Source organism: Nelumbo lutea, chromosome 2 (genome assembly GCF_056320005.1).
Source record: "Nelumbo lutea isolate HS-2025 chromosome 2, American lotus-T2T, whole genome shotgun sequence".
NCBI classification, from domain to species: Eukaryota; Viridiplantae; Streptophyta; class Magnoliopsida; order Proteales; family Nelumbonaceae; genus Nelumbo; species Nelumbo lutea.
Window position 1 is genome coordinate 44,584,189 of NC_142685.1, and position 24,676 is coordinate 44,608,864.

The 24,676-nt window shown below is 42.8% G+C and overlaps 2 protein-coding genes across 2 annotated transcripts in view; one reads left to right on the plus strand and one right to left on the minus strand.

Annotated features, from left to right (window-relative positions):
- Positions 1-12,746: 12,746 nt before the first annotated feature.
- On the plus strand, positions 12,747-15,494 carry LOC148870267 (elongation factor 1-alpha-like). Its single transcript, XM_088972405.1, has 3 exons — positions 12,747-13,089; positions 13,685-14,176; positions 14,279-15,494. The coding sequence occupies exons 2-3, from the start codon at positions 13,715-13,717 to the stop codon at positions 15,164-15,166; spliced, it is 1,350 nt and encodes a 449-aa protein (XP_088828531.1). The 5' UTR covers positions 12,747-13,089; positions 13,685-13,714; the 3' UTR covers positions 15,167-15,494.
- A 5,587-nt stretch (positions 15,495-21,081) lies between these two features.
- The window catches only part of LOC148870268 (uncharacterized), a 35,039-nt gene continuing 31,444 nt past the window's right edge, over positions 21,082-24,676 (minus strand). Inside the window, exon 2 of the mRNA XM_088972406.1 lies at positions 21,082-21,994. Within this exon, the coding sequence (XP_088828532.1) occupies positions 21,351-21,994 (644 nt within the window). The 3' untranslated portion in view covers positions 21,082-21,350. The remainder of the gene's footprint in view (positions 21,995-24,676) is intronic.

Here is a 24,676-nt window from a genome sequence, read left to right on the forward strand (position 1 = left end):
CATGCAAGTCTTCACCGCGCACTTCGTTACTAGCAAGCGGTGCCCCCGAACCGAGGAAAGGCTCCTCGGAATAGTCTAGAGGGAAGAAGAGTCCACCCGGGGGTATGTCAAATGGTTCAATGACACGTGCTTGCAGATACCGCGCCTAGACCCCGCGATACAGCACGCGGCAACCAAGAGGAGAGTGACACACAAGGAGTTCAAGTGGAACATAGTAGTCAACCAGCCCGCGACCTTGGCTGAATTCCTCAAGCTCGCGGACAAATTTATAAGAACAAAGGACGAGATCAATCAAAGGACTGAAAGCGGGATCAAAAAAAGGAAGAGCGAAGGCGAACCGTCCAACCCAGATGACAGAAGGAAAGACCCACCTCGAGGAACGAAGCCAAGCCAGCCGTTCTGAGCTCCCTTCGCAGGTCAGACGGACTACATGCCCTTGAACGCGAAGCGGACCAAGATCATAATGACGATCAAAGACGCCTCGTATGTGAAGTGGCCACCTCGTCTGAAGGGAAACCTAAAAGAGATGAACAAAAACTTGTATTGCAGCTTCCATAGGGACCACGGTCATAGTATCGAACATTGTAATAATCTCCACGACGAGATAGAGGAACTTATCCGTCGCGGGTACCTACAAAATTTTGTACAACATAATAATAATAATAGTAATAAGACAGGTCGGCAGGGAGAGCACAACAGAGATGCTCCCGAGTCCAACAGCCAGCCAGCCGAACCGCAGAAGCAGCCCCTAGAAGAAAGACCAGTTTGGGGAACAATCCACATGATCGTTGGAGGATCAGTCATAGCAAGATGCACCTCGGCAGTAGCTCGGGCATCAACTCGGGAGGTTGCCAGAGAAGAACAAAATCCCCCAAAGCGGCCTAAGATGGAAGACCCCATATTCTTCACCAAAGACGATGAGCGCGAGGTCCACTACCCTCACGATGACGCACTTGTCATAAAGATGAAGATCAACAACTCCAAAGTCCAGCGGATACTCATTGACTTCGACAGTTCAGCAGACATCCTTTTTAAAGCGGCCTTCAACAAGCTCCAATTCCACAAGAGTGACTTGAAGCCTGCGAGCACCCCGCTAGTCGGCTTCAGCGGGGAAGAGGTCAGATCCCTGGGAAAGGTCACGGAACCTGTGGAAGTCGGCACGTGGCCTAGCACGGTAAGACTCAGTCACTATTTCTTGGTGGTCGCGACCCCCTCCCCCTACAATGCCATAGTAGGTCGGCTGATCACCCACGCTTTAAAAGTTGTGGTGTCCACTTACTATTTGGCCATGAAGTTCCCAACAGACTTCAGCATCGGGGTAGTGTGGGGTGACCAGCTCGAGTCCCGCAAGTGCTACGTTGCCGCCCTCGAGGGAAAGGCCAAGGTAACCGACGACCTTGAACTGGAGCGACCAGTGGAACAAAACGAGGAACGAGCTGCGCCAACAAAGGAAACTGTTCCCATCCCTGTCTCGACAGGAGACCCCGCCAGATCACTTCAAGTCGGAGCATCCCTGGAAGAACCCTTGCAATCCGAACTGGTATGCTTCTTACTCAGTAACTTAGATGTTTTCGCTTGGTCCGCGACAAAAATGCCCAACAAAGACCCTGTGCTCATAACTCACAAACTCAATACTGACCCTGTAGTCAGACCCATTAGACAGAAGAAACGCAACTTAGCCCCAAAACGCTGGAGGGCGGTTGATGAGGAGGTCGAGAAGCTCCTCGAAGCAGACTTCATAAGGGAAGTTTATTACCCGAGCTGGGTAGCCAACCCCGTTCTGGTAAAAAAGGCAAACGGCAAGTGGCGCATGTGCGTCGACTACACCGACCTGAACCGAACTTGCCCAAAAGATTGCTTTCCCCTCCTTAAGATCGATCGCCTAGTGGACACGACCTCGGGACATGAGTTGCTAAGCTTCCTGGATGCCTACTCGGGCTACGACCAAATCAGGATGGACCCATCCGACGAGGAAAAAACTATCTTCATAACCAATTTTGGCCTGTACAGCTACAAGGTTATGCCCTTCGGACTGAAAAATGCCGGCGCAACCTTTCAAAGGCTTGTGAATAAGCTGTTTCAGCCCTTAATTGGCACAAAGATAGAATGTTATGTAGACGACATGGTCATCAAGACACAGTTTTCACATGAATTAATACAAGATTTCCATTCTGTCTTTTAAATTCTGCATCAATCTATCTTGAAACCAAATGCAAACAAGTGTGTCTTCGGTGTCACCTCGGGTAAGTTCCTATGGTACATCGTCAACCAGTGTGGTATCGAGGCCAACTCGGACAAGATAAAAGCCATCCTAGATATGAGACCGCCCCGAAAAGTGAAAGAGGTTCAGAGGCTAAATGGCATAATAGCCGCTCTGAGTCGTTTCTTGTCTAAGTCAACAGACCCTTGCCTGCCCTTCTTCAAGCCAATAAAAGGCAAAGGGTTCGAGTGGAACCCGAACTGCCAGCTCGCATTTGACGAGCTCAAGAGATACGTCGCTAGTATCCCAGTGTTGATCGGGCCCGAAGAGAGCGATGTTTTAGAACTGTACCTCACGACAAGCGACAAAGTGGTCAGTTCAGTATTGATAAAGGAAGCAGATCGATTCCAACGACCCATCTACTATGTTAGTAAAATATTGCAGGGAGCAGAAATTAGGTATCCGAAGATAGAAAAGCTAGCCTATGCGTTGGTTATTGCGACCCGCAAACTCCGTCCGTATTTCCAAGCCCACACCATCATCGTCCTCACCGACAAACCCTTGAGGCAAGTATTACTCAGGCCCAAGGTCTCCGGTCGATTGACGAAGTGGTCCATCGAACTCAGTGAGTACGACCTCCAGTACAAGCCACAAACTTCTATCAAAGCTCAAGCCTTGGCAAATTTTGTTGCTGAATGCACGTTCAGCTCCGAGGTCCTCAGCCCGGTTGAGCACGAGACCCCAGTTCGGGTGAGCTCGGTGCTCCCAAGCCGGTTGAGTCCGAGCCCCGTGAGGTCGCACCCAGTTCGGTATCTCTCCTGGTTAGGCCGGGCGCGAACATGGATGAGGAGCCCTGGATCCTTCACGTAGATGGCTCCTCAAATCAGCAGGGTAGCGGAGCTGGTGTAGTTCTCCGAGGTCTGAGTGGCCCGAAACTGGAGTACGCGCTATGCTTCAAGTTCACAGCATCCAAGGCGTTGATAGTTGGGCTAGCCCTGGCGCAAGAGGTAAAGGCAAAACACATAGTTATCTACAGCGATTCCCAGCTCGTGGTCAACCAAGTTACAGGGGAATATGAAGCCCGCGAGCCAACTATGGTCGCCTACTTAGCAAAGGTAAAAGAGACACTGCTTAGCTTCCAGTCACACTTCATCAAGCAAATCCCGAGCTCAGAGAACACTGAGGCCAACGCTCTGTCCCGGCTAGCCAGCACTAGTGACAACACCATGAGAACTGTGTACATAGAGGAGTTACCTCGGCCTAGCATTCTCCGGGGGGCAGAGGAGGTCACTCCTGTCGTCCAAGCAGAACCGAGCTGGATTGATTCACTCGCGAGCTTCCTGCTACATGGAACCCTCCCCACAAAACGCAATGCCGCCAGGAGGGTAGAGCGCCAGGCAGCCAAGTACGTCATGATAGACGGACGGCTGTACCAAAAATCCTACATGCTCCCCTACCTGTGCTGCTGGCGACCTCTCAAAGCCGAGCTCGTACTCCGCGACATTCATGAAGGCCTATGTGGCGGACACCTAGGGGGCAAGGTAGTCGCTCAAAAGGCACTACGATAGGGGTACTATTGGCCAACAATGAAAGCAGACACCGTATGGCTAATCGCGAAATGCGAGAAGTTTCAAAAGCACGTCAATATTGACCACTAGCCCGCCGTCGAACTCAAGTACCTCACCAGCCCATGGCCCTTCGCACAATGGGGTATCGACCTGCTCGGGCCATTCCTGCCAGCAACAGAATGAAGGAAGTTCCTAGTAGTGGCAGTAGACTACTTCACCAAGTGGGTTGAAGCTGAAACTCTCGTAACCATCATAGGTCGAAATGTCCAGAACTTTTTCTAGAATAACATAGTGTGTCGCTTCGGGCTACCTCGAGTGCTGATCTTCGACAATGGCAAGCAGTTAGAGGACATCAAATTCAAAGAGTGGTGCCAAGACATGGTGATCCGATAAAACTTCACGTCGGTTGCGCACCCACAAGCAAACGGTCAAGCAAAAGTCACGAACAGAGCTATCCTTCGCGGACTGAAAGCCAGGCTATACCGAGCTAAGGGATTATGGGCATAAGAGCTGCCCAGCGTCCTATGGGCATACTGAACTGCAGAGAAGACCACCACCGGAGAAACTCCATTCAATCTCACCTATGGCATAGAGGAAGTCATCCCAGCCGAAATTAGAATCCCCACACTTCGGTTGGAAGCATAGAGCGACAATACTAATAACGACGAGCTACGTACCAACCTCGACCTACTTGACGAGGTGAGGGACCTCGCATACATCAAGACCGCAGTGTACCAGCAAATGGTAGCTCAGTACTACAATGCTAGAGTTAAGAAATGAAACCTCCACGTCGGCGACCTGGTTCTCCGCAAGGTCATGTTACCTGAGCCCAGCATTGACAAACTCGGGTCGAACTGGGAAGGACCCTACCGACTAAAGAGAGTACTCGGGGGAGCATACGAGCTCGAGACCCTGGAGGGTAAATAGATACCCTGGGCATGGAACATCGTCAACTTAAGACAATTTTACCTATTAATTATCAAACTAAGCAGGCCATTAGCCACTATCAGAGCCTAAGGACCAGAATGCCGAGCTAACAAAGACCTCGACACCTTAAGGCCCAGCATGCCGAGCTAACAAGGACCTCGACACTGTAAGGGCCAGAAAACTGAGCTAAAGATGACCTCGACACCTCATCAACAAAATTAATCTTCACAAGTATGGATCCCGAGGTGCATAGCACAGGGCCCAATTCAGCCTATGTTAACTAACTCGGGCGGAGAACAGATCGGGCACATAACCTTACTGTTAACTCACCTCGGGGCCTAAGTCTAGCAGTTCGGCAACATAATCAGCTCAACGAAAAAAGAAAATAACTGCCCAACACTTTGCCAAAAAAGGGGAAGTATTCATTGCAAAATGAACTTGTTTACACTTTCATCCAAAAAAAAAACAAAAAACATAAACGAGCTAACAAGCTCGGAGGTTAATCTTCCTCGCCTTCAGAAGGGACTTCAACAATACCCGAAGGTCCCGCTTCGTCTTCGGAATTTGCATCATCAACAGCTGTAACAGCCATTTCCGGAGTGATGCACGAAGTGGTTATGGCACTAATATCGAGCTCGGGGTACGTGTTCCTTATCATCCATCGGCTCAACTTGAAACCCCTTCTGTACGAGCCCACCATCATGTCGTCAAAGTGTGGCAAAGCGATGTAATCCTCAACAGCTTTCACCTTCGCCTCTTCAACAGCCTGAGAGAAGATTTGAGTCTTCTCCCTGATATCTTCCTGAAGGTACTCGACCTGAGGCTCCATATCCAACTTCAAGTGCGCCATGTGTTTCACCACCATTCCTAAGGCCACTTTGTCCCTCCAAGACCTCGTTAGCTCAACTCGCGCAGCACGGGAAGCCGCTTCAGTAGCTTGCACTTGCTTCAAGCCCCTCTCTGCCTGGATTGCCAAAGCATGGATAGAGGAGTTCACCACCAGAACAAGGAAAAATCAGCTCGATAAAAAAAAAACAGTACTTCAACTTACCACCATGGCATGAGAGGCAGCCCGAACGCCTATGAGATTTGTAGGAAGATCGGCCCACGCTGCGACCTCCTCGGGGCAAGTGGCCTTCTTGCTCTTTCGGAGAGCGTAGCTCGGCATCAGCACGCTCCCAACCTCATCGTGACTTCCCGAGCCTGAAGGCACACCCGGGTATAAGCAGTGTCGGCATAGGGGACCCCTGCCGCTTCCTGAACAGGAGGGGGTACCTCGGGCTCCCCAGGAGGCTCCATTCTCGATGCCTCAAGCTCCACAACCCAAGAAGGATCGGCGCGGGCCCGCTTAGCAGCTCGCTTCCTCCTTTTCATGCCAGCAAACAAGTTTGCACCTTGAGTCTTCTCTTCCTCCATAACACCTGCAAAAAGGAGCTCAACGTCAGAAGATGGGAATAAAAACAAAGCAAAAGCAAGCCTTTGAGCAAGAAACCTACCCGAACTCAGACCGGCCAGAATAAGCTTGTCCTCCGTCAAGGAGACTTCGCACTTGAGCCCAAGCCGGGCCCAGTCCTGGAAGCCCTTCACCGTATCTTCGTCTAATGCGACACCAAAGTCAGCAACAGCCAACCCCCACTCAGTAGGGAACGGCCACCTCGTAGCACTTTGAACCACGAAGTAGTCCCGCTTTTATGCCAGGACCTTATTTGGGAGATCGTGTAAATGCTTGAAGCTTGGACGAGGTGACAAGTAGTACACCCTCCTACGCCCGGGTAGGGGACTCGCTTGTTTCTTAAGCATGAGAATAGCGGAAAAATTTTCCAGGTCCAAAGGAAGGCAATATTCACAACAAAGGGAAATGGTCCCGACAAGGTTGCAGATAGAGTTTGGGTGAAGCTGACCTACAGTGACGCTGAAGTGGTTCATGACCTCAACAATAAGGGGATGGAAGAAAAGGCATAGCCCGACAACAAGCTGTTCCCGGAATATCACGATCTCATCTGGACTGTGCTCCCAAGGAAAGTCGCCCAAGGGTAAAATGCAAGTATACTCCCCGGTCAGGTTGTACTAGGCGATAAGGGACCAAAGCCTCTTTGACGTCATAGTGGAAGGTTCGAACTTATCTAGCACCCAACCTCGACGAGAGGTGGATGCCAAACTACCCGAGGTGACTCGGCTTACGAGCTCAAACTCGAGCTCTTCTTCGAGCTCTACCTCGGGGCCTCGGATCACTAAGGTTGTCGGGGGCAGCAGCTCAGTTCGTAGAACCAGCATCGGACCCCCCAGGAGACTATCTAAACTACCCAAGCTAGACATCGAAACGAAGAGGGCTGAGGACTCACCAGGAAAAGCTACCAAACTATGAAAAGTAACGCGAGCTGATAGCCTGAGGCGAGCTCAAGGAACGAATGCTGAAGGATGGGGAAGAGAAGTGACTAGGGACCCCCCACTATTTATAGCCACTATACTCACGCATCAACGACCAAGATCGAAACCATCCAATGACTCCTCGCGAAATTGGCTATGCACCCCCCGAAAAAAATCAGTTTGGTGTGCATTTTTTACGTTCAAAATTTTGAAATCATTTACGCGCGTGAGCTACACGCAGCCCGGGATTGACCCCTGGCCGAACCTAGCCGATCCTAGTTGAGCCAAGAACACAAGCAGGTCAGATCGGAGAAGTTCCAACCCAAGGCCAAAGTGTCCCGAGGCAAATCCACTCATCATCCCGTGAACTCCCAACGCCGGGTCAGGACCCCGGGCATGGGGAGTGGGGGGCAATTGATGGAGGGAGATTTGACCCGACCCCTTGGCTATGCGACACGTGGAAGCAACCAGGAGTGACCTAACAGAAAGCGCCAGCTCGGCTTGACAGCGAGCCACAACCCGAGCTCCGAGAAAAAGAGTCCTGAGCTCCCCCAAAGGGGGAACCTACAGCCCGAGCTTCGAGCTAAAGAGTCCCGAGCTCCCCAAGGAGGAACCTGAGCTCTCCCTTCGAGGTCCTGAGCCTTACAAGAAGCACAAAAGGCAAAAAAACCAAACTGCCCATAGGGGCACTTCGGGCCACACTTCTATCCGAACTCAAGACCACCTCGCACACCACTTCGGCTCCAAGTCGCTCGACTGAACAACCGTACCTGACGCCCAGGAAACCCTACACGGAGGTGGCGCACCTGACTGATTAGGGGTCCGACACATGACAACCGCCCGCCAACGACCACCTGCCACCCCCATCTCAAATGTGGTAGAGACAGCCCTGATAAGGACAATGGAGGTTATGACACCCAAACTGGCAACTAGCAATTGGCAGGGAAATGACACCTGATCTGGCAGAGGAAATGACACCCGATCTGGCGGAGGTAATGATACCCGAACTGGTAGAGGTATGGAAGTAAGTGTACAGGGTGATTATAAAAGACCCCCAAGGAAGGAGGTATGTGATTCTTGCGTTTTCTGGTCTTGAAGTTCTTCATTTCCCTTGCCTTCTCAAGAACACTAACTTGAGCTTCGAAATATTCCAACCGGGTTCCTCCCCGAAAGTCTCCAAATTCTTCCTTGTTTCAGGCAACTCCGATCCCATTAGAGGCGAGGTAACCGGTAGTTAAAATTGATCGGATTGTGCATCATCAATACTCATAAAGACTGGTGAAAATTAAAGAGTTACAATGGAAAAAATAATGTGGATTACATTTATTTTGAAATTTCAAGGCATTTAAGATAAAATCTCTATCCAATTATTCCCTAAAGACTAAATTATATTATTGGTCTATTAGCACATAAGATAACTAACGACTAACAGCCAATATGCAAACCAAAGCACAAATTACCCATACGAATACAAACACAAAATACACAAATTCATGATAGTCAGATATGATAATATTCAAAATAGACTAGTAAGCATTTTCGGCATGAATAGAAGAAGAATAATAAAAGATATGTACAAAGAAATTGCTTCAACTAAATGAGAGGTTTAACAAAAGTATGGCCTACATACAAAATCATTTCATAATAAACTCAATATATGGTTCAAACACATACTAAAATAGTTATTGAATCTATATCACCTAAACAACATTTCATCTCAATAGAAGTGCTATGATAATAACATAGTTCAAATTCCCTAAGTTTACCAAACACTTTCATTCTACATCCAACACAACATAAGGAGGTGTTCATTGGTTTGGAGGGAGTTGAGATAAGATGTATGCATGCCTAAATTTCGATGGCAAGCTGAAAAAAATACTCCACGCCACTCATGTGATTAATCATATTCCTTCCCACCTTCATTATTTCATTAATGCTTAAAACAAAGACCTTCATTAATTTGTCAAACACCATCATCCTAATCTCCTTACCCACTTTGTCAATAAGAGCATCAACCACTTGAGATACTCTTTCCCCTATCACAACAAAAGTGGTGTCCCACCATAAACAACTCATTTATAAAAGCCATGGTCATGGGATCACCGCCTATGTTGCTTCTTTATCTCTTACTTGCTATATGAGGGTGAGGGGCTAATGAAGCACCTAATTGAATGATATCCTCACACAACACTTTTTCATTCATTAAGATCATCTCCCATACTTAATTTGTCATTCATTAAAAGATGTACCTAATGCAGGGTTGCGATATGTTGTGAGGTTAGGCTGAAATGCTCTATGAAGAATAAATTATGTTTCACGCGTGCCTATGAAGAATAAATTATATTTCAATCTATAAACTCTAAGGAGGTATTCTTTTTTTGGATTTTGAGAGGGGGAAAGTTGGTCAATGGGATTTTGGTTCCTATTGACCAAGAATCCCATGCTCTTTTTTAGCTTTATGTGATGACCACTGAAAGTTTATTTTCAGTGGTACCATTTACCTAGGAAAGTGATACCCATCTCCTAGTTGGGTAAATAACGTTCCCACATAGGGGGAAAGTTACTAACACTTGAAAGTGAAAAAAATTACCCTTTTAATAATGGATTTATATAACTAAAATGACCATTGCCTTATTTACCTAAAAAATAAAAGAACATGGGTAATGCACTTACCCAGACAAGTGTTTCCCCAAAAAAACCTGCCCAGATAAGTAACTTACCGAAAAGCGAACAGGGCTTAAAGACTTTGTTGCCTCTTTGGGTCATCACTTATATAGATATTGCAAATAAAGGGGATAATTAAGAGAAATTTCTCATTTATGATGGGGATGTTGTGTGGGTAGATGTTGCTCAAATCTATGATGCTCCCAACACAAAGAAATTCACCAATATAGGGCGTTTGATAGAAGGCACATAGAGGGAATGTAAGCTAAAGAAGAGATATGGCAATGATTAGTCAATGCAATTAAGCTTTAGTAAAGCATGAAAACAAGTTGTTGGTGCCATTGTAAGGTTATAGAGGTTAGTCAAGTCTCCAAAGGTCCAGAGAAGGCAACGGGAAAGAGAGATGACATGGGGAAGAGAGAATAAGAGATGAGAGAAGGGAGAGTCCCTTTATGAGAAACCCTATGTCAACATTATGTGTTATCTCCCCTTAGGGAATGGTTGTTCTCCCTTTTTATAGAGAGAAACCCAAAGCTATAAGGAGAATGATATAAAGGAGACATTTCCTATTATTAAAGATGATTTTTATTCTTACGTTGGTTATTATTGGAGCATCATTGGGGTTTCGCCACGTGTCCAATGAAATCTTTTAAAAACAAGGTTTTCTTTCTCTTAAGGATTCTCATAATCCGTGTATACTACTTCCTTTTATGACCATTTTAAACTGAGATGGCACGAGTGACATAATTTTTTGCTTTGCTTGCCTTTACTAGGCACACGGGGCATCCCGTCATGCGTGTAATTTAAAGGCGCACATGTATCTAATATTTATTTCCGGTTGTATGGTAATTCCACGTTTGTCATGGGCTTGCGATGGTTTCGAGCTCATTGCAGGTTCATGCACATCCAAACCTCATCGTGGGTCCGCGCATGCCTGAAATTCATTGCAAATTTACCTATGCCAACATTCATCGCGACTAGTTTCGGGCACGAGTTCGTCACAATCATGCGATGAGTTATGTGCTCATCGCAAGCATTCACGTGGTATTAATTTGATATTTTCTGTGCTCTAATGGCCTGAGCGGCCACTATGTACTTACACAAGTACTCTTCCCTTTTCTACTTTTTCTCACCATGGTACTCCAATTTTCAATAGCGATGTATTACAAAATGAAATGGGGAAAATTTGACCTTTAACTAGGGGCAATCCATCCCATATAGACCTATACCCACAAATAGGTTGGGCTAATACTCCCCCAAGCTTTTTCAATCATGACCCAACTTGATTTCTTGAAATCCCAATCCAACTTTAACATAGTCCTTTTTTTTACTATGTAAATCCAATTTGTTTGAAATGGATTTTCAAGTTGGGATTGAATTAGATTGACTTATTTACTTTATATTGTTAGGTCAGATTGGAAAGTGCGTCAATCTTAATCCAACTAGAAGTTAAATATGGCTCATATTTTTGTTAACCTTAACATTGAGAAAAACTTCAAATAGAACTTTTTGGTTGGATTTTAGTTAGAGAATGCCATTGTACAATAAAATGATAATATTCCTTAATGATTAGTTTTTCCTATATTTGATTTGTGTGTGTGTGAGAGAGAGGGTATGGGATGTGAAATTGTAAGACATTGGATCTCAAGAATAAGGACGTTGGATCACACCAAATCAATGTGACCTATTGAGGCATATTTGACATAACTTTTTGGAACATGTTATAAGCATTGTCTTCCTCGATCTATTGCTCATGCCCTCCAATGCCATAATTTTAAAGCAAAGGTAAGACCAGAAGAATTCGGATTTTGTCCTCACACCATCATCACAACCCCTTGCAACTATGCATGGGGAATATATCCCCATGAAACAAATATGGCGATGTTCCTAGTGCACAACTCCAAAAGGATGCGAGGATAGTGTGAGAATAATTTTGCGATGATGAAATTTGAATTCAAACCAGAATAGTCTTTTACTTGTGACGCCAATTCGATTAAGGCTTTTTTTTTTTTTTGTATTTTTATGTCATGTTCTCCCTTATTCCATCATTTATTCCCTCCCAATGACTAGATCTCAAATTATTTTTTTTAGTGTGCCTTTCGCAATGGTTCATTTGGGGCATACCTTGACATGGGCATGTTTGTTTGCCATTTTTTTTTCTTCTTTTGTGGTTTTAGGTTGTTGATGATAACTAGTTATCCTGTTTTGGATACTATTAATCGAGTGGTATGCACTTCATGCACATTGATTTTCTCTCCTTATTTGCTATTTTTTTATTATTGTAGATCTAAACAATTTACTTCACCCTATTTTGTAGATTGAAAGGTAAATTCCAAGTCTAATTGTTTGTTGATAGAGATATGTAATCATTATCTTGTTATCAAACTTGAAACATACATTAGTATTTTTTTTCAGGTCTTTTAGCATGACATCCCCTAACCATAAATGTGACGCCATGCCCTTTCAGTTATTTTTGAGTCACGGATAGTTGATCGAATTATATATAGTTCTTGACAGATAAAAGCATTAAGTGCCTCTTTGCGAGGGTTTTCATGTAGTAGATTTTTGCTTTATAAGGTGGGCCTGGGTGGGCCTTTGGTTTATTCAGGTTTTTTTATTATTTCGTTAAAACTGAATTTTAATAATATATACGCTATTATATTATAAAATATATATTATTTTTAACTCTAAAAATCAAAACCAAAAAATGAAATTAACCAAAAACAAACAAAAAAAAAAAAACGAATCGATTTTCAGTTTTCGTTTATTGGTTTTAACCGAATAATTCATACCCCTGCGTCATATGGAAGGACTAGAAGCTATTCTTATATGTTTGTTGAAAAATCTGAAAAGCCGAAATACACTTTAATTCACCTAATAACTCGTTTTTCCCATCAAACTAATTTTAAAAGCCGAAGCCCTTCCAAACGGGTTCTAAATAATATGGAATGTGGACCGTTGTTTCTTTTCAAGGATCCGACGGCGCTTAAAGAAACCGTACTAGGGTTCACAAGAGCAAAGGGGGCAATGAGTTTAGACCACGGAATTGGCCACTCCGCCGCTTCGAAAGTGGAAACGCAGGACAATACGGTAACATTTAGGAGCCCATGACGTAGCTTGATCTCTACCATTAATCGAAACCGATGGTCAAGACAGTAGCCTAAGCCATTGGATCAATTAATCTACGGTTTTGATAGAAACCCTAATGCGACCTGTCTTTAGAGAGACCTTTTAAGGCGAGTGCCTCGCTCTGCAAACCCTATTCCCTGCCCCAGCTCCCTCTTTCTCTCTGTACCTGGCGATAGGTTTATCGACGGGATCTCGGTGGTTTTTTCTTCGCCCAACTCTCTGCTGTTGCTAAAGGTTAGAATCCGCTCGATTTCTTACTAAAAGTTCCTTTCTATTGATGCTTCTCATATCTGCAACTTTTGGATTGCTATTCTAGATCTATACAACCATCATTCTTTCATCTGCTGTGTTTTCCATGGGAAATTCGAACGAGTATTCAATATTTGGGCCTAAGGATCCCTTTGTGTTTTTTATTTTAGTCAATTGGTGGATTTCTTTTATCGTTTTTTTGGTTTTTTTTGTTCGTACGAATCCATTCATTTATATATTATTATAGTTTAGGAGATTTTGCTTTGCAAATGAATGTTCTGAGCTTCGTCTATATCAGTTAGCTTTTTCCATGAATACTCTGGATCTGGAGACTTAGATCCGATTTCTTTGTTGCTAATCTCATCCTGCTTATGTACTTTAGGGCTTCATAGCTTCTAAGTTTTTTTTTTGTGGAAATTATGTATGATTTGCATGTTTCTTTTAGTATTCATATTACAATCCTGAGCTTCACCGTTTTAATCTCTGCATTAGATGTTCTTAACAGGCTGTGTCTGTTACCATTTTCTTATTGCAGATTGATAAATATTCTTCATTGTTTTTTCTTTTTCCGAATGTGCAGTTTATTGTTTTTCTCCCCTAAACGATCATCATGGGTAAGGAGAAGGTTCACATAAACATCGTGGTCATCGGTCACGTCGACTCTGGTAAGTCGACGACCACCGGTCACCTTATCTACAAGCTTGGAGGTATTGACAAGCGTGTTATCGAGAGGTTCGAGAAGGAGGCCGCTGAGATGAACAAGAGGTCATTCAAGTACGCCTGGGTGCTTGACAAGCTCAAGGCTGAGCGTGAGCGTGGTATCACCATTGATATTGCCCTGTGGAAATTCGAGACCACAAAGTACTACTGCACTGTCATCGATGCTCCCGGGCATCGTGACTTCATCAAGAACATGATCACTGGAACTTCCCAGGCCGATTGTGCCGTCCTTATCATCGACTCCACCACTGGTGGTTTTGAGGCTGGTATCTCCAAGGATGGCCAGACCCGTGAGCACGCTCTCCTTGCTTTCACCCTTGGTGTCAAGCAAATGATCTGCTGCTGTAACAAGGTATCATCGGAAATTAACATTTTAGTCTTTTTAAGGGAACATTGGCCTTCGAAATGAACTTCTGTTACTGATGATTTCATTCTTCAATTATGATATGTGTAGATGGATGCCACCACCCCCAAGTACTCCAAGGCAAGGTATGATGAAATTGTGAAAGAAGTCTCCTCCTATCTGAAGAAGGTGGGTTACAACCCTGATAAAATCCCCTTCGTTCCCATCTCCGGTTTCGAGGGTGACAACATGATTGAGAGGTCGACCAACCTCGACTGGTACAAGGGCCCAACCCTCCTTGATGCTCTGGACTTGATCAATGAGCCCAAGAGGCCCTCAGACAAGCCCCTCCGTCTCCCACTCCAGGATGTCTACAAGATCGGTGGTATTGGAACTGTTCCAGTGGGTCGTGTTGAGACTGGTATCCTCAAGTCCGGTATGGTCGTCACCTTTGGTCCCACTGGATTGACCACTGAAGTCAAGTCTGTTGAGATGCACCACGAGACTCTCCAGGAGGCCCTTCCCGGTGACAACGTCGGTTTCAACGTGAAGAACGTTGCCGTCAAGGATCTCAAGCGTGGTTATGTTGCCTCAAACTCCAAGGAAGATCCTGCCAAGGAGGCTGCCAGCTTCACATCCCAGGTTATCATCATGAACCATCCTGGGCAGATTGGAAATGGATACGCCCCTGTTCTGGACTGCCACACTTCCCACATTGCTGTCAAGTTTGCCGAGATACTTACCAAGATCGACAGGCGATCCGGTAAGGAGCTTGAGAAGGAGCCCAAGTTCTTGAAGAACGGCGATGCTGGGTTTGTTAAGATGATTCCCACAAAGCCCATGGTGGTTGAGACCTTCTCTGAGTACCCTCCACTCGGTCGTTTTGCTGTGAGAGACATGCGTCAGACGGTGGCTGTCGGAGTTATCAAGAGCGTCGATAAGAAGGATCCATCTGGTGCCAAGGTCACCAAGTCCGCTGCCAAGAAGTCGGGCAAGTGAACCGTGCGGTCATTGGTTCAATTGGGTGCTGGGGAAGAGAATTATTGTGTGTGTCGTAAGGACCTTTTACGTTTTAGTATCATCATTATAGTTGGATGTTTTATTGGTCGTTTTGATTGTAGGAATATTCTGTTATCACCTTCATCGGGTGGTCAATCGCAGAATTGGGTGCTTGACAGGCGGTGGCGGAAGATTTAATACGCTGTTATTGAGTCTACTTTGTCGTTCTGTGCTGTTTTGATGTTTTGAAGTTGGAGAGACTTGAAATTTCCTCAGTAACTCGTGATCTCATCGAGAATTTATAGTTGGTCATGGCTCTTTCGTTTTATGTTTGTCTATTAACTTTTCCAGCTCATTAGCACTGCCTTCAAAAGTTTTAGATGTATCTTGGTTTTGTGTAGAAATTCATTCTCATTTCACACTTTCGTCAGCCGCCCCCTTCAACTATTTTTTGCCTCTTATGTGCTTTCTGATCAAATTTGGAATTTGATGCCTTGTTGCTTTTTGGACGGTTTGTATCTATCCCTCTTTTATTTAATGTCCTCGCTAGCAAATTTGTTAAGTAACTTTCTTTCCTATCCCTTTTTGCTATATTCTTCCTCTTTATATTTGATTTTATATTGGGTTCATAATGAGCCTCCAATGTGGGGAATATATCTTGGGAGAATAGCAAATAAAGGCAGCTTTTTGTCTTTAACATCAATAAAAAATAATATTTTTATATGATAACTAAAACGAGATATCTTTTTTGTAAAAATATGAAAACAGGTTGTGGTGTTGGTCTTCCTCATCTGCTTCTGTATTCATCCGAATGAATCATAAGATTTTGGCCTTTCCATATGAATCCATTGTCATTTCATTCTTCTTTCTTTCTCTTTTCCGCCCTAGTCGGTGTGCAAAACAAGACATGAGCGGAGCAAGACATGAGCGGGGGGTTCATCCCCACTTGACTTTCTGCCCCTCTGCTAGTCTATACTATTATAAAGTGAATACTTGGTTCACTCAAAAGATAATTTGATTGTATAATGTCAAATTTATATTTATCCTTTTTTGCATACGCACCCATACGCTATTTGTTATAGAATGTCAACACTTGTGTTTGAGCTTTTCTTGTGTCTTTCTCTAAACTCTATGCATTTCAGTGTTAGGCAAAATTGCTCAATGACCTTCTCTACCACTCCATTGTTATGGATGAGATATAATCTTTTTGAGTTGAATGGATATTGTCTTTGAGGCTTCAAATTCGCTTAATTTGATTCTTGAGCTCGTTGTAGGCCTTGTTCAATTTGCTAAATTTGACTTTAGGTCATTGTTATTGTACCCTATGGAGGATAGAGCCAATGTTAAAGGAGAGATGGTGGGTGGTGGATGAGTTGTCTATTTCTCACCTGGCCTGCAAGTTGTGATAGGCTCTATGGAGAGACTACATGCACATTTGAACACAATGACTTCTTGAGTGCTTCCATGGTCTAATCAAATCAACCAGTCCAGGCACTAGGGGTGTAACTTGGGTAGGCTTGGGTTGGGTTTTGTCGAAACTTGAATGGGCATGGTCCAAAGGCCCATTCATGAAACTATGTAAAATGCTAACTTAGCCCAAGCTGAGTTACACTCCCACTAAGCACTAAACAGTAGGATGGCATTTGATAAATCTGAAATATAATGTCTAATAAGATGAAAAGCTATTATTTGGGTCTGAAATTTGAAAAGAAGTAGAAATGATTTATTATTTTTTAGAGGCTCTAAAAAGATAAAATCGTTTGAGGAGCAATTCTCCAACATTTAAAATGGTGAAGTTTACTATTTTGCAATTAGAAATAGATTGTTTGATAATATTATAAATAATAAAAAGAATATAAATAAAAATTATTATATTAATAAACAAGTATTATGATTTATCGAAGTACATAATTATTTATTATTTAAGTAATAATAATATTTATTTATTATTACTAAATAATAATAAATAAAAATTTTAAATTCGTATTAAATAATAATGATATTATTATTAAATAAATATTATTACTAGTAGTATTATTTATTGAAATAAATAAATAATAATATTTATTAATTAATAACAAGTAATTATAACAATATTGATTTATTATTATTGTTAAATAATATGATATAAATAAAATATAATTATTAAACACATTGTTATTTAGGGTGAATTACTAAGACCCTCTTGTACTATGGGGTTAGTGATAGATACCCCCTGAACCTTGGCCGTTAGGCAAAGACCCCCCTCAATTAACGCTCCATCAGTTGACTTCAAAAAATATTCTTATTTGACTATTTAAAATTTTTTAAATGCCTAAACTATCCTTTTCTAATTTATTTTAGGGACAATAGCAGGGCAACTTTTGGGGTGTAATATCAATAAAAATAATATTTTCAAAAAATTTAAAAAATAGGTTAACTTTTAAAAAATAATATCAATAAAGAGCAAAACACTGTTTATTATTTTCTTCTTGCCATTTGTTCACTAGTGCTGCCGCCGGCCATTGCCGTCCGCTGCTGCCCCCTGCAGCCTTGGGCAATGTTGCTGGAGGTTGTCGGAGGCAAAGGTGGCGGTGGCAGCTCTAGTGGTCATTTCTCTGCCCAACGCTGCCACCTCCGCCTCCGACAACGTTGTCAAAGGTGGGTGGAGACAGATGGCGCGGCGGTGCTAGGCAGAGGAATGACCACCAACGTTCCTGCTGCTACCTCTGCCTCCAGCGTGTCAGAGGCGGAGGCGGGCGGCAGTACTGGTTATAACAAATGGCAAAAAGAAAATGATAAACATTGTTTTTGCCATTATATGCCATTAACCCATATATCTTCAACCTCGGGAGCGGAGGCGTATCAGATCTGATAATATGAATTTGGCGTATGCCAAGTCTCTTGTCGCTGGTTATTGGAGCTAAATATTGCCGCCGATGATTTCGCCATTGGCTCCCTATTCGTTGCGTCCTACTGTAGCTTTGTAAATTTCTTCTAGCAAAAAGAAAAAGGAAAACGGAAGTAAGAACTGCGGGTAATCTTGAAAGTAAGAACTCGAGTCATGTTTTTGGACTCTTTTTTTGCTAGACAAATAAAGTATTTTATATTTCCACAAAAATCACAATGTACTGGGAATAATCTTGAAAGTTGTAATGGTCCTGTCCTTGAGATTTGGCTATTTCTCTGGAGCATTAACGGTCCTATTTACATGCAAAAGGTTACTGAGTTCAAAATATGAAAATATTACAAATTTCCTTTGTTTGAAATGACGGCCAACGACATGTCCACGGAAGATCCACTTCATTCCGCAACAGAGAATCTGAGCATATAAACATATGCCAAAGAGAGATTGGCAGCTACTTGGAGGACTCGCAAGACTGCGTTTAGCTCCGCTTCTTCCACTGATTTGATATCCATTGTCACTCACTCCCCCTGAAATACCAAGGCAAATCAAGGATTTAGATATGCAAATAGCATCATAGAACTCGCAAACGAGGATTACAGATTCTAACTTTGACTTTACTTCCATGGTTGATTTATCTTGCCTGTGGATTATAGGTTGAAGCATCTCCTCCTGCTGAGAGAGCTTTAAAGAATTGAAAATGGAGTTAATTTTCCATTGATTCTTTGTGGGGGGTAAATTTTTCTCTCTGAAAACCTTCTCGTTCCTAGCACTCCAGATATAATATAAGGCAATGGCGTGCCACCCTATCATTCTATTACAAAGCTCTTTATCTGGAAGGCTAAGAACTAGGTTGTGAAGACGATTCAACTGAGAACCATTTCATATCTTTTGCAGGTTAATATTCCAAGGGGCCCCAAACCATTTTTTTTTTTTATCAATAACATTTTCATTAAATCATCTGTAGAAAATTTACAAGAGAAAGATAAACACAACCCATTTTTTGCTCCTGAGTGGTTACAAATAAGGATTGTTTCTGGAAATAAAACTGTTAAGAATTCTCCACATGAAGAGTTGATACCTAGGAGGCACAGGCAATTTCCAATTATTTTATAGCATTTCCTCTGGGTTCTCGAGACTGACATTGTATTGCCGTCGTATAGGGTTAAACAGAAATCTTTAACTTTCTTGGATTCAGAGTGAATCTAAAGATCTGACTACCGAAACTTAATGTTTTGAAAGTTGGTTACTCATTCACTTTTGGTTATGTAAACAAAGATATAACCCAAATAGGGTAATTGATGCCCTTGCTAAGCACGGTTCTTGTGGGGCCAGGGGGACCTAAATTCTCCATTCTAAAGTTTCTGCTTGACCACGTTGGCTCTGACTCCATCGGCATTGCTGAGTAGAGCTGAGTAGTATGTTGTTTGTTGTTTTTATTTTCCTGTAGTTTGTAGTGGCTAAATTTTTAGTATTGCTCTTTGGTTATGTTTATTGATGAAAAGTCATTTTTATTGAAGCTATGTTTGTTTTTGGTGTAAATGCTGATCGATGTAGAATTTCACTGCAGTTCGCATTTATATGTGTTTATTTTTATTGTAAATACAGACCGGTGTAAAATTTCACTCCCAATTTGTATATTCATACATTTGTTTTTGGTGTAAGGTTTATCCATTGATTCACTTTTCCATCAATAATTGATGTAAATAGTACATCAATTTTAAATCCTACATCGATTATCACATCAAAAAAACACCAACGGTCCACTAAAATTTTAAACCCTTCCACTGAGTTTTACATCAACGAGTTTTCCACTGAAAACAAACGCAGCCAGAGAAAAAAAACCCCACGATGGCAATTAACCAGTTAGGTATAAATGGTGCATACACCTCTCATCTCTCCACCAAACACAATGCCACAGGCACCCCACATGAGCATGTGTGAAGAACATGTTTCCCACGTATCTGAATCTACTCCTCACAAAACACTCTTCATACCAACCTCACAGTATGTATTATCCGAACATCAGGAACATCTACGTTCCAGATCCCAATTCGTTCCCCACATGCACCATTGGGATGTGCTGTGGGGGGTACCCATGCAAATTCAGTATTTCATGTTTTATAACTCATTTCTAACTCCATTCCCCTATAGGTGCAAGATTTGTCTTCTTGGCAACTGAGTGGTAGTTCAACTGGTACGTTGTTTGGGCAATCCTAGTGGATATGGGAATTTTCTATTATCACCTACTTCGAGAGTTACTAATGTGCTGCGTTAAATACCTAAAAAAAAAAAATAATTGTCATCTTGGGTTCCTGGTTAAGAAAAGATGTTTCATTCATGATTCATTCAAGGAATCCTCCTATCAATAGGTTCGACCCCCACTCCCTTGGTTAAAGTGAGACGATGCTATATATTAGGCCAGCGGATGTCACTTTCATGCAAAGGATGATCGATTTATGGTGGCGGTGAAGTGCATCTTTGTTGTAGACTGTAGTAGGACAGAGGATTTTATGTACTATTTTGCTGGAGAAACCGATTCGTGAAGCACGTTCTCAGACAGAACTGTCGGGATTTAGATCTAGCTTCAGGGGTAGAACGTGTCTTCTGATACTTATCGGGCAACAGGCATCCTGCATCCATACCTTTATTTAAATTACTATTGTTAATTTCACTGAACTTTGGTCAATTAAGTACAAACCACGGTTATTTCATGTAGTCTGCATCTGCTACAAACTGGTTCTTGTAACAAATCCCGTAAAAACAACCAGAATGCATGTGGAGATCAAACAGTAACTTCATTACAAGCCGGATCAGTATTGCGAGTACTCAAAATCCATTTCATTCAAGTCGAATCGACTTAGTTTCATTCGGGAAATTTGTTACTTGGTAGTGCCTGAAAAAGTTTAGATTAGCTTTCTAACATAATTAATAGGTGATACTTCCTGTAAAGTGAAAGGCACCACTGTTAGACTTGCCTCATATTTTGATGGCAAGCTCTCTGTAGCACGTGGCTTGGGATTCGTTCACATTTTGACAAATCAACAGCAATAGGATCCTTGAATCCATCATCCTTAGAAGCATATTAAGCAGTTGCACAAGAACCTACAAGGATTTCTACTTGAAACGCAAAATCATCAATCAGTTCAATATAAACGTCACGCCAAAAGTATCACTACGTTCTTATTTTCCTTCTCAAAAACCAAAAGATGATATATCCTCAGGCAGGATGACCCAAAAAAAAGCATCAGATTGCATCTCCTACCAATAACCATACCAAAAGTAGACAAATCTCAGCTCTCATAAGTTCTTAAATGCTGATTCATGAGCAGTTTTCTGGGGGGTCAACCTTGCCAAGAGAGCTTTGTTATGACAGTGCTCAGTATCAACAAAGTAGAAATTTCCATTCGCCTTGAACGTAACAAAAGGTCTGTTAGTTTCTGGTGGCCTAACATCAGCAAACTTAATTGTTCGCGGGATGTATGTAGCTAACCAAGACATCATCTCAACCTCAAAGCTGTCTGAGCCAGGCTGCCATCTGAGCTTGTGAATGTAGGGGCTTACAAACCAGTGAAGGGCTGCAGTAGTGGAAGCACTTAGGAATATGACAGAGGAAGCAACAGCACCCTTGAGAATCACATTCATGTCAGCTGAAGTCATGAATGTTATTACGGGTCCTAAAGACACAGATAAACAACAGGTGGAGAGAGAGAGAAGCTTCACTTTCTTGATGGTAGATGAGATTGGACCATAATAAACAATTCCACTGTCTTTACTCTCTTCTCCTGCTTCACTTTTATGAGGCCCAATGCTGATCTTACCGTCATTTTCTGCTGCAACAGTTCGAGTAGCCCACCTCTTTTGTGTGACCTGGTGCATCCCCAAGTCAAAGTCGTGTTTACTGGTGGACTTTTTCCATGTTCCAAACCTACAAGCATGGTAACCTGAGAGAGAAAAAGTAATAAGTATAGGATTAAATCTCCAAAAAATCATGACAGAGAAAAAAGAAGCTTCCAAGAAGCAGCCATGCCCAACTTGTTCAGGCACAATGGTCTACAATCATACCAAGACAAGTTAGAAATATTAACATATCCTAACATGTTAAGTGATTGGTTCAAGTGAAAATCAAATCACCCAATGCATGCATGCCTGGATGATTTCATTTCGATGAATTAACATGGTGACAACACTTTCTTGCAACTCTACAAAAATATAAGACAAATTCTAATAATCAATTGTAAAACCAAATTACCCAGTGAGTGATTGCATTTTTTCCTAACCCAAATGACATAAAAATAACCCACTAACATATGGAAAAATCTAGGCTACCTCCAAGGTCTACTACCTTACTATTACAAATAAAAAACTGCTAAGGTGGCCTAATGTGTGTTCTGTGTGCTCACATGGACTACTTATCTTACCAAGACAAGTTAGTAATATCAAGCTAGCCTGAATTGTTAAGCGATTGGTTCAGGTGAGAAATTAAATCACCCAATAAGTGCATGGCTGGTTGATTTGGTTTCTCTGAGTTAACGTAGTGACAACACTTTCTTGCAACCCTACAAGATATAAGATGGAAAATCTAACAATCAAGGGTAAAACACTTGAATAAAACAGAACTGTTGCTGTGTAATCTGAGAAGAGAAACACAGGTTCAAAGAGAAGAGAAACACAGGTTCAAAGAGAAGGAGAGAGAGAGATAGAGAGAGAAGAAGAAGAAGAGTGGAAGGAAGGAGAAGAGAAAGAAAGAAGGGGTTCGGTTGATGATCTCTGCCGCCCCATACACTTCATTATATATAGCTTTGGTTCCTTACAAGAATAGGAGATAAATATAAAATCCTAGTTCTAATAAAACAAAAAAAACATACTATGAATAAACATAACATGGATAAGGCCAGCCGGCCCAACTTAAAAGGAATTAAAAATAACTAGGTGTGGGTATGGAACCACACACACTAGAGCCTAAGTGTGGGTATGGAACCCCACACTCGTGGCTTACTAACTATTTCTTCACTCCCCCTCAAGTTGGGAGTAGATATTTGTCATGCCCAACTTGTGTAAATTTGTCTCCAATTTGATTTTTGTGACTGCTTTGGTGAAGAGATCAAATAACTGCATGTCTGAGGCAATGTAAGGAAGGCATACTTATTGAGATGGGACTCGCTCTTGGATAAAATGTCTGTCAACCTCGATATGCTTAGTCCTGTCATACTGTATTGGGTTGTGGGCAATATTAATTGCATCTTGATTATCGCAATACAACATCAGAGGCTTCTCATAATCAATCTCCAACCCATTAAGCAAGGATCTCAGCCATAACACTTCTGCAACACCATTGGCCATGGATCTGTATTTTGCTTCTGCACTGGAGCGAGCAACATTTTGTTTCTTGCTTCTCCAAGAAACAAGATTTCCCCCCACAAATGCACAATATCTAGAGGTAGACTCCTATCCAACCCAATCCGCATCTGTATACACTTTTATTTTCATATGACCATTATTCTTTAAGAGTATACCTCTCCCTGGACATCTCTTTAAGTAGGCAAGAATCCTTTCTACTGCAAGGAGGTGGGTGGTCCTAGGAGAATACATGCATTGACTGACAATACTGATGGCATAAGAAATATCTGGCCGAGTTAGGCAAAGATAAAGAAGTTTCCCAACCACCCTCTGGTACATAGCCATGTCCTCAAGGAGTTCTCCACTTTCTGCACTTATTTTATGGTTAAGCTCAATAGGAGTGTCAGTAGGTTTCACTCCTAACTTTCCAGTTTCTTCCAATAAATCCAGAACATACTTCCTTTGAGAGATAAAAATACCATGCTAAGATCGAGCTACCTCAGTTCCTAGGAAATAGTGTAATTTTCCTAGGTCTTTCATTTCAAATTCCTTGTGAAGATGTTGTTTAAGAGTTTCAATTTCACTAATGTCACTCCCTAATTATCACAATGCCATCTACATAGACTACAAGTAAAGTTAGGGAATGACCTGTTGATGGAGCGCAATCCGGCCGGTCTTAGCTGTCAACGATTTCGCCTCTGAGCTGGAGCGACAGGGAGCCTGAAACAGGAAAGATGAGGGAACTCCGGGGGGAACCCGATGAGATAACTCCGAAGCTCAAGTTAGTATTCTCTCAAAGGCAAAGTATAGACCAGATGGCGCAAAGTTCACATACCTTGTTGGGGGTAGGGGGCCTTTTATAACCACTTCGCGCACTCGCTCCAAAGCCCTTGTCAAGTCGGGAATGATTACCCTTGCATCTGTCAGTTCGGGTGTCGTCCTTTCTGCTGGGACAGAACCGTCACTGCCATTTGTCGGAACCGTCTCTGTAACTGGAGATGGCGGTGTCAAGAGGCGGTGGCAGGTGGCCATTTGGAGTGCGGCCGTCAAGCGTCAGATCCCAAGTCAGTCAGGTACGCCGCCCTTGGATACGGACTTCCTCGGTGTCAGGCACAGTACGGTTTGTTTGGTTTTGGTGTCCTGAGGGCGATGTGGTGGAGTGGTGAGCGAGGCGAAGTCTTGAGTTCAGCGAGGTGTATCCCGAACTATTACAAGGCAGGCCAGTTCGGCGAGGTGTGTGCCGAACTGTTACAAGGCAGGCCAGTTCAGCGAGGTATGTCCCGAAT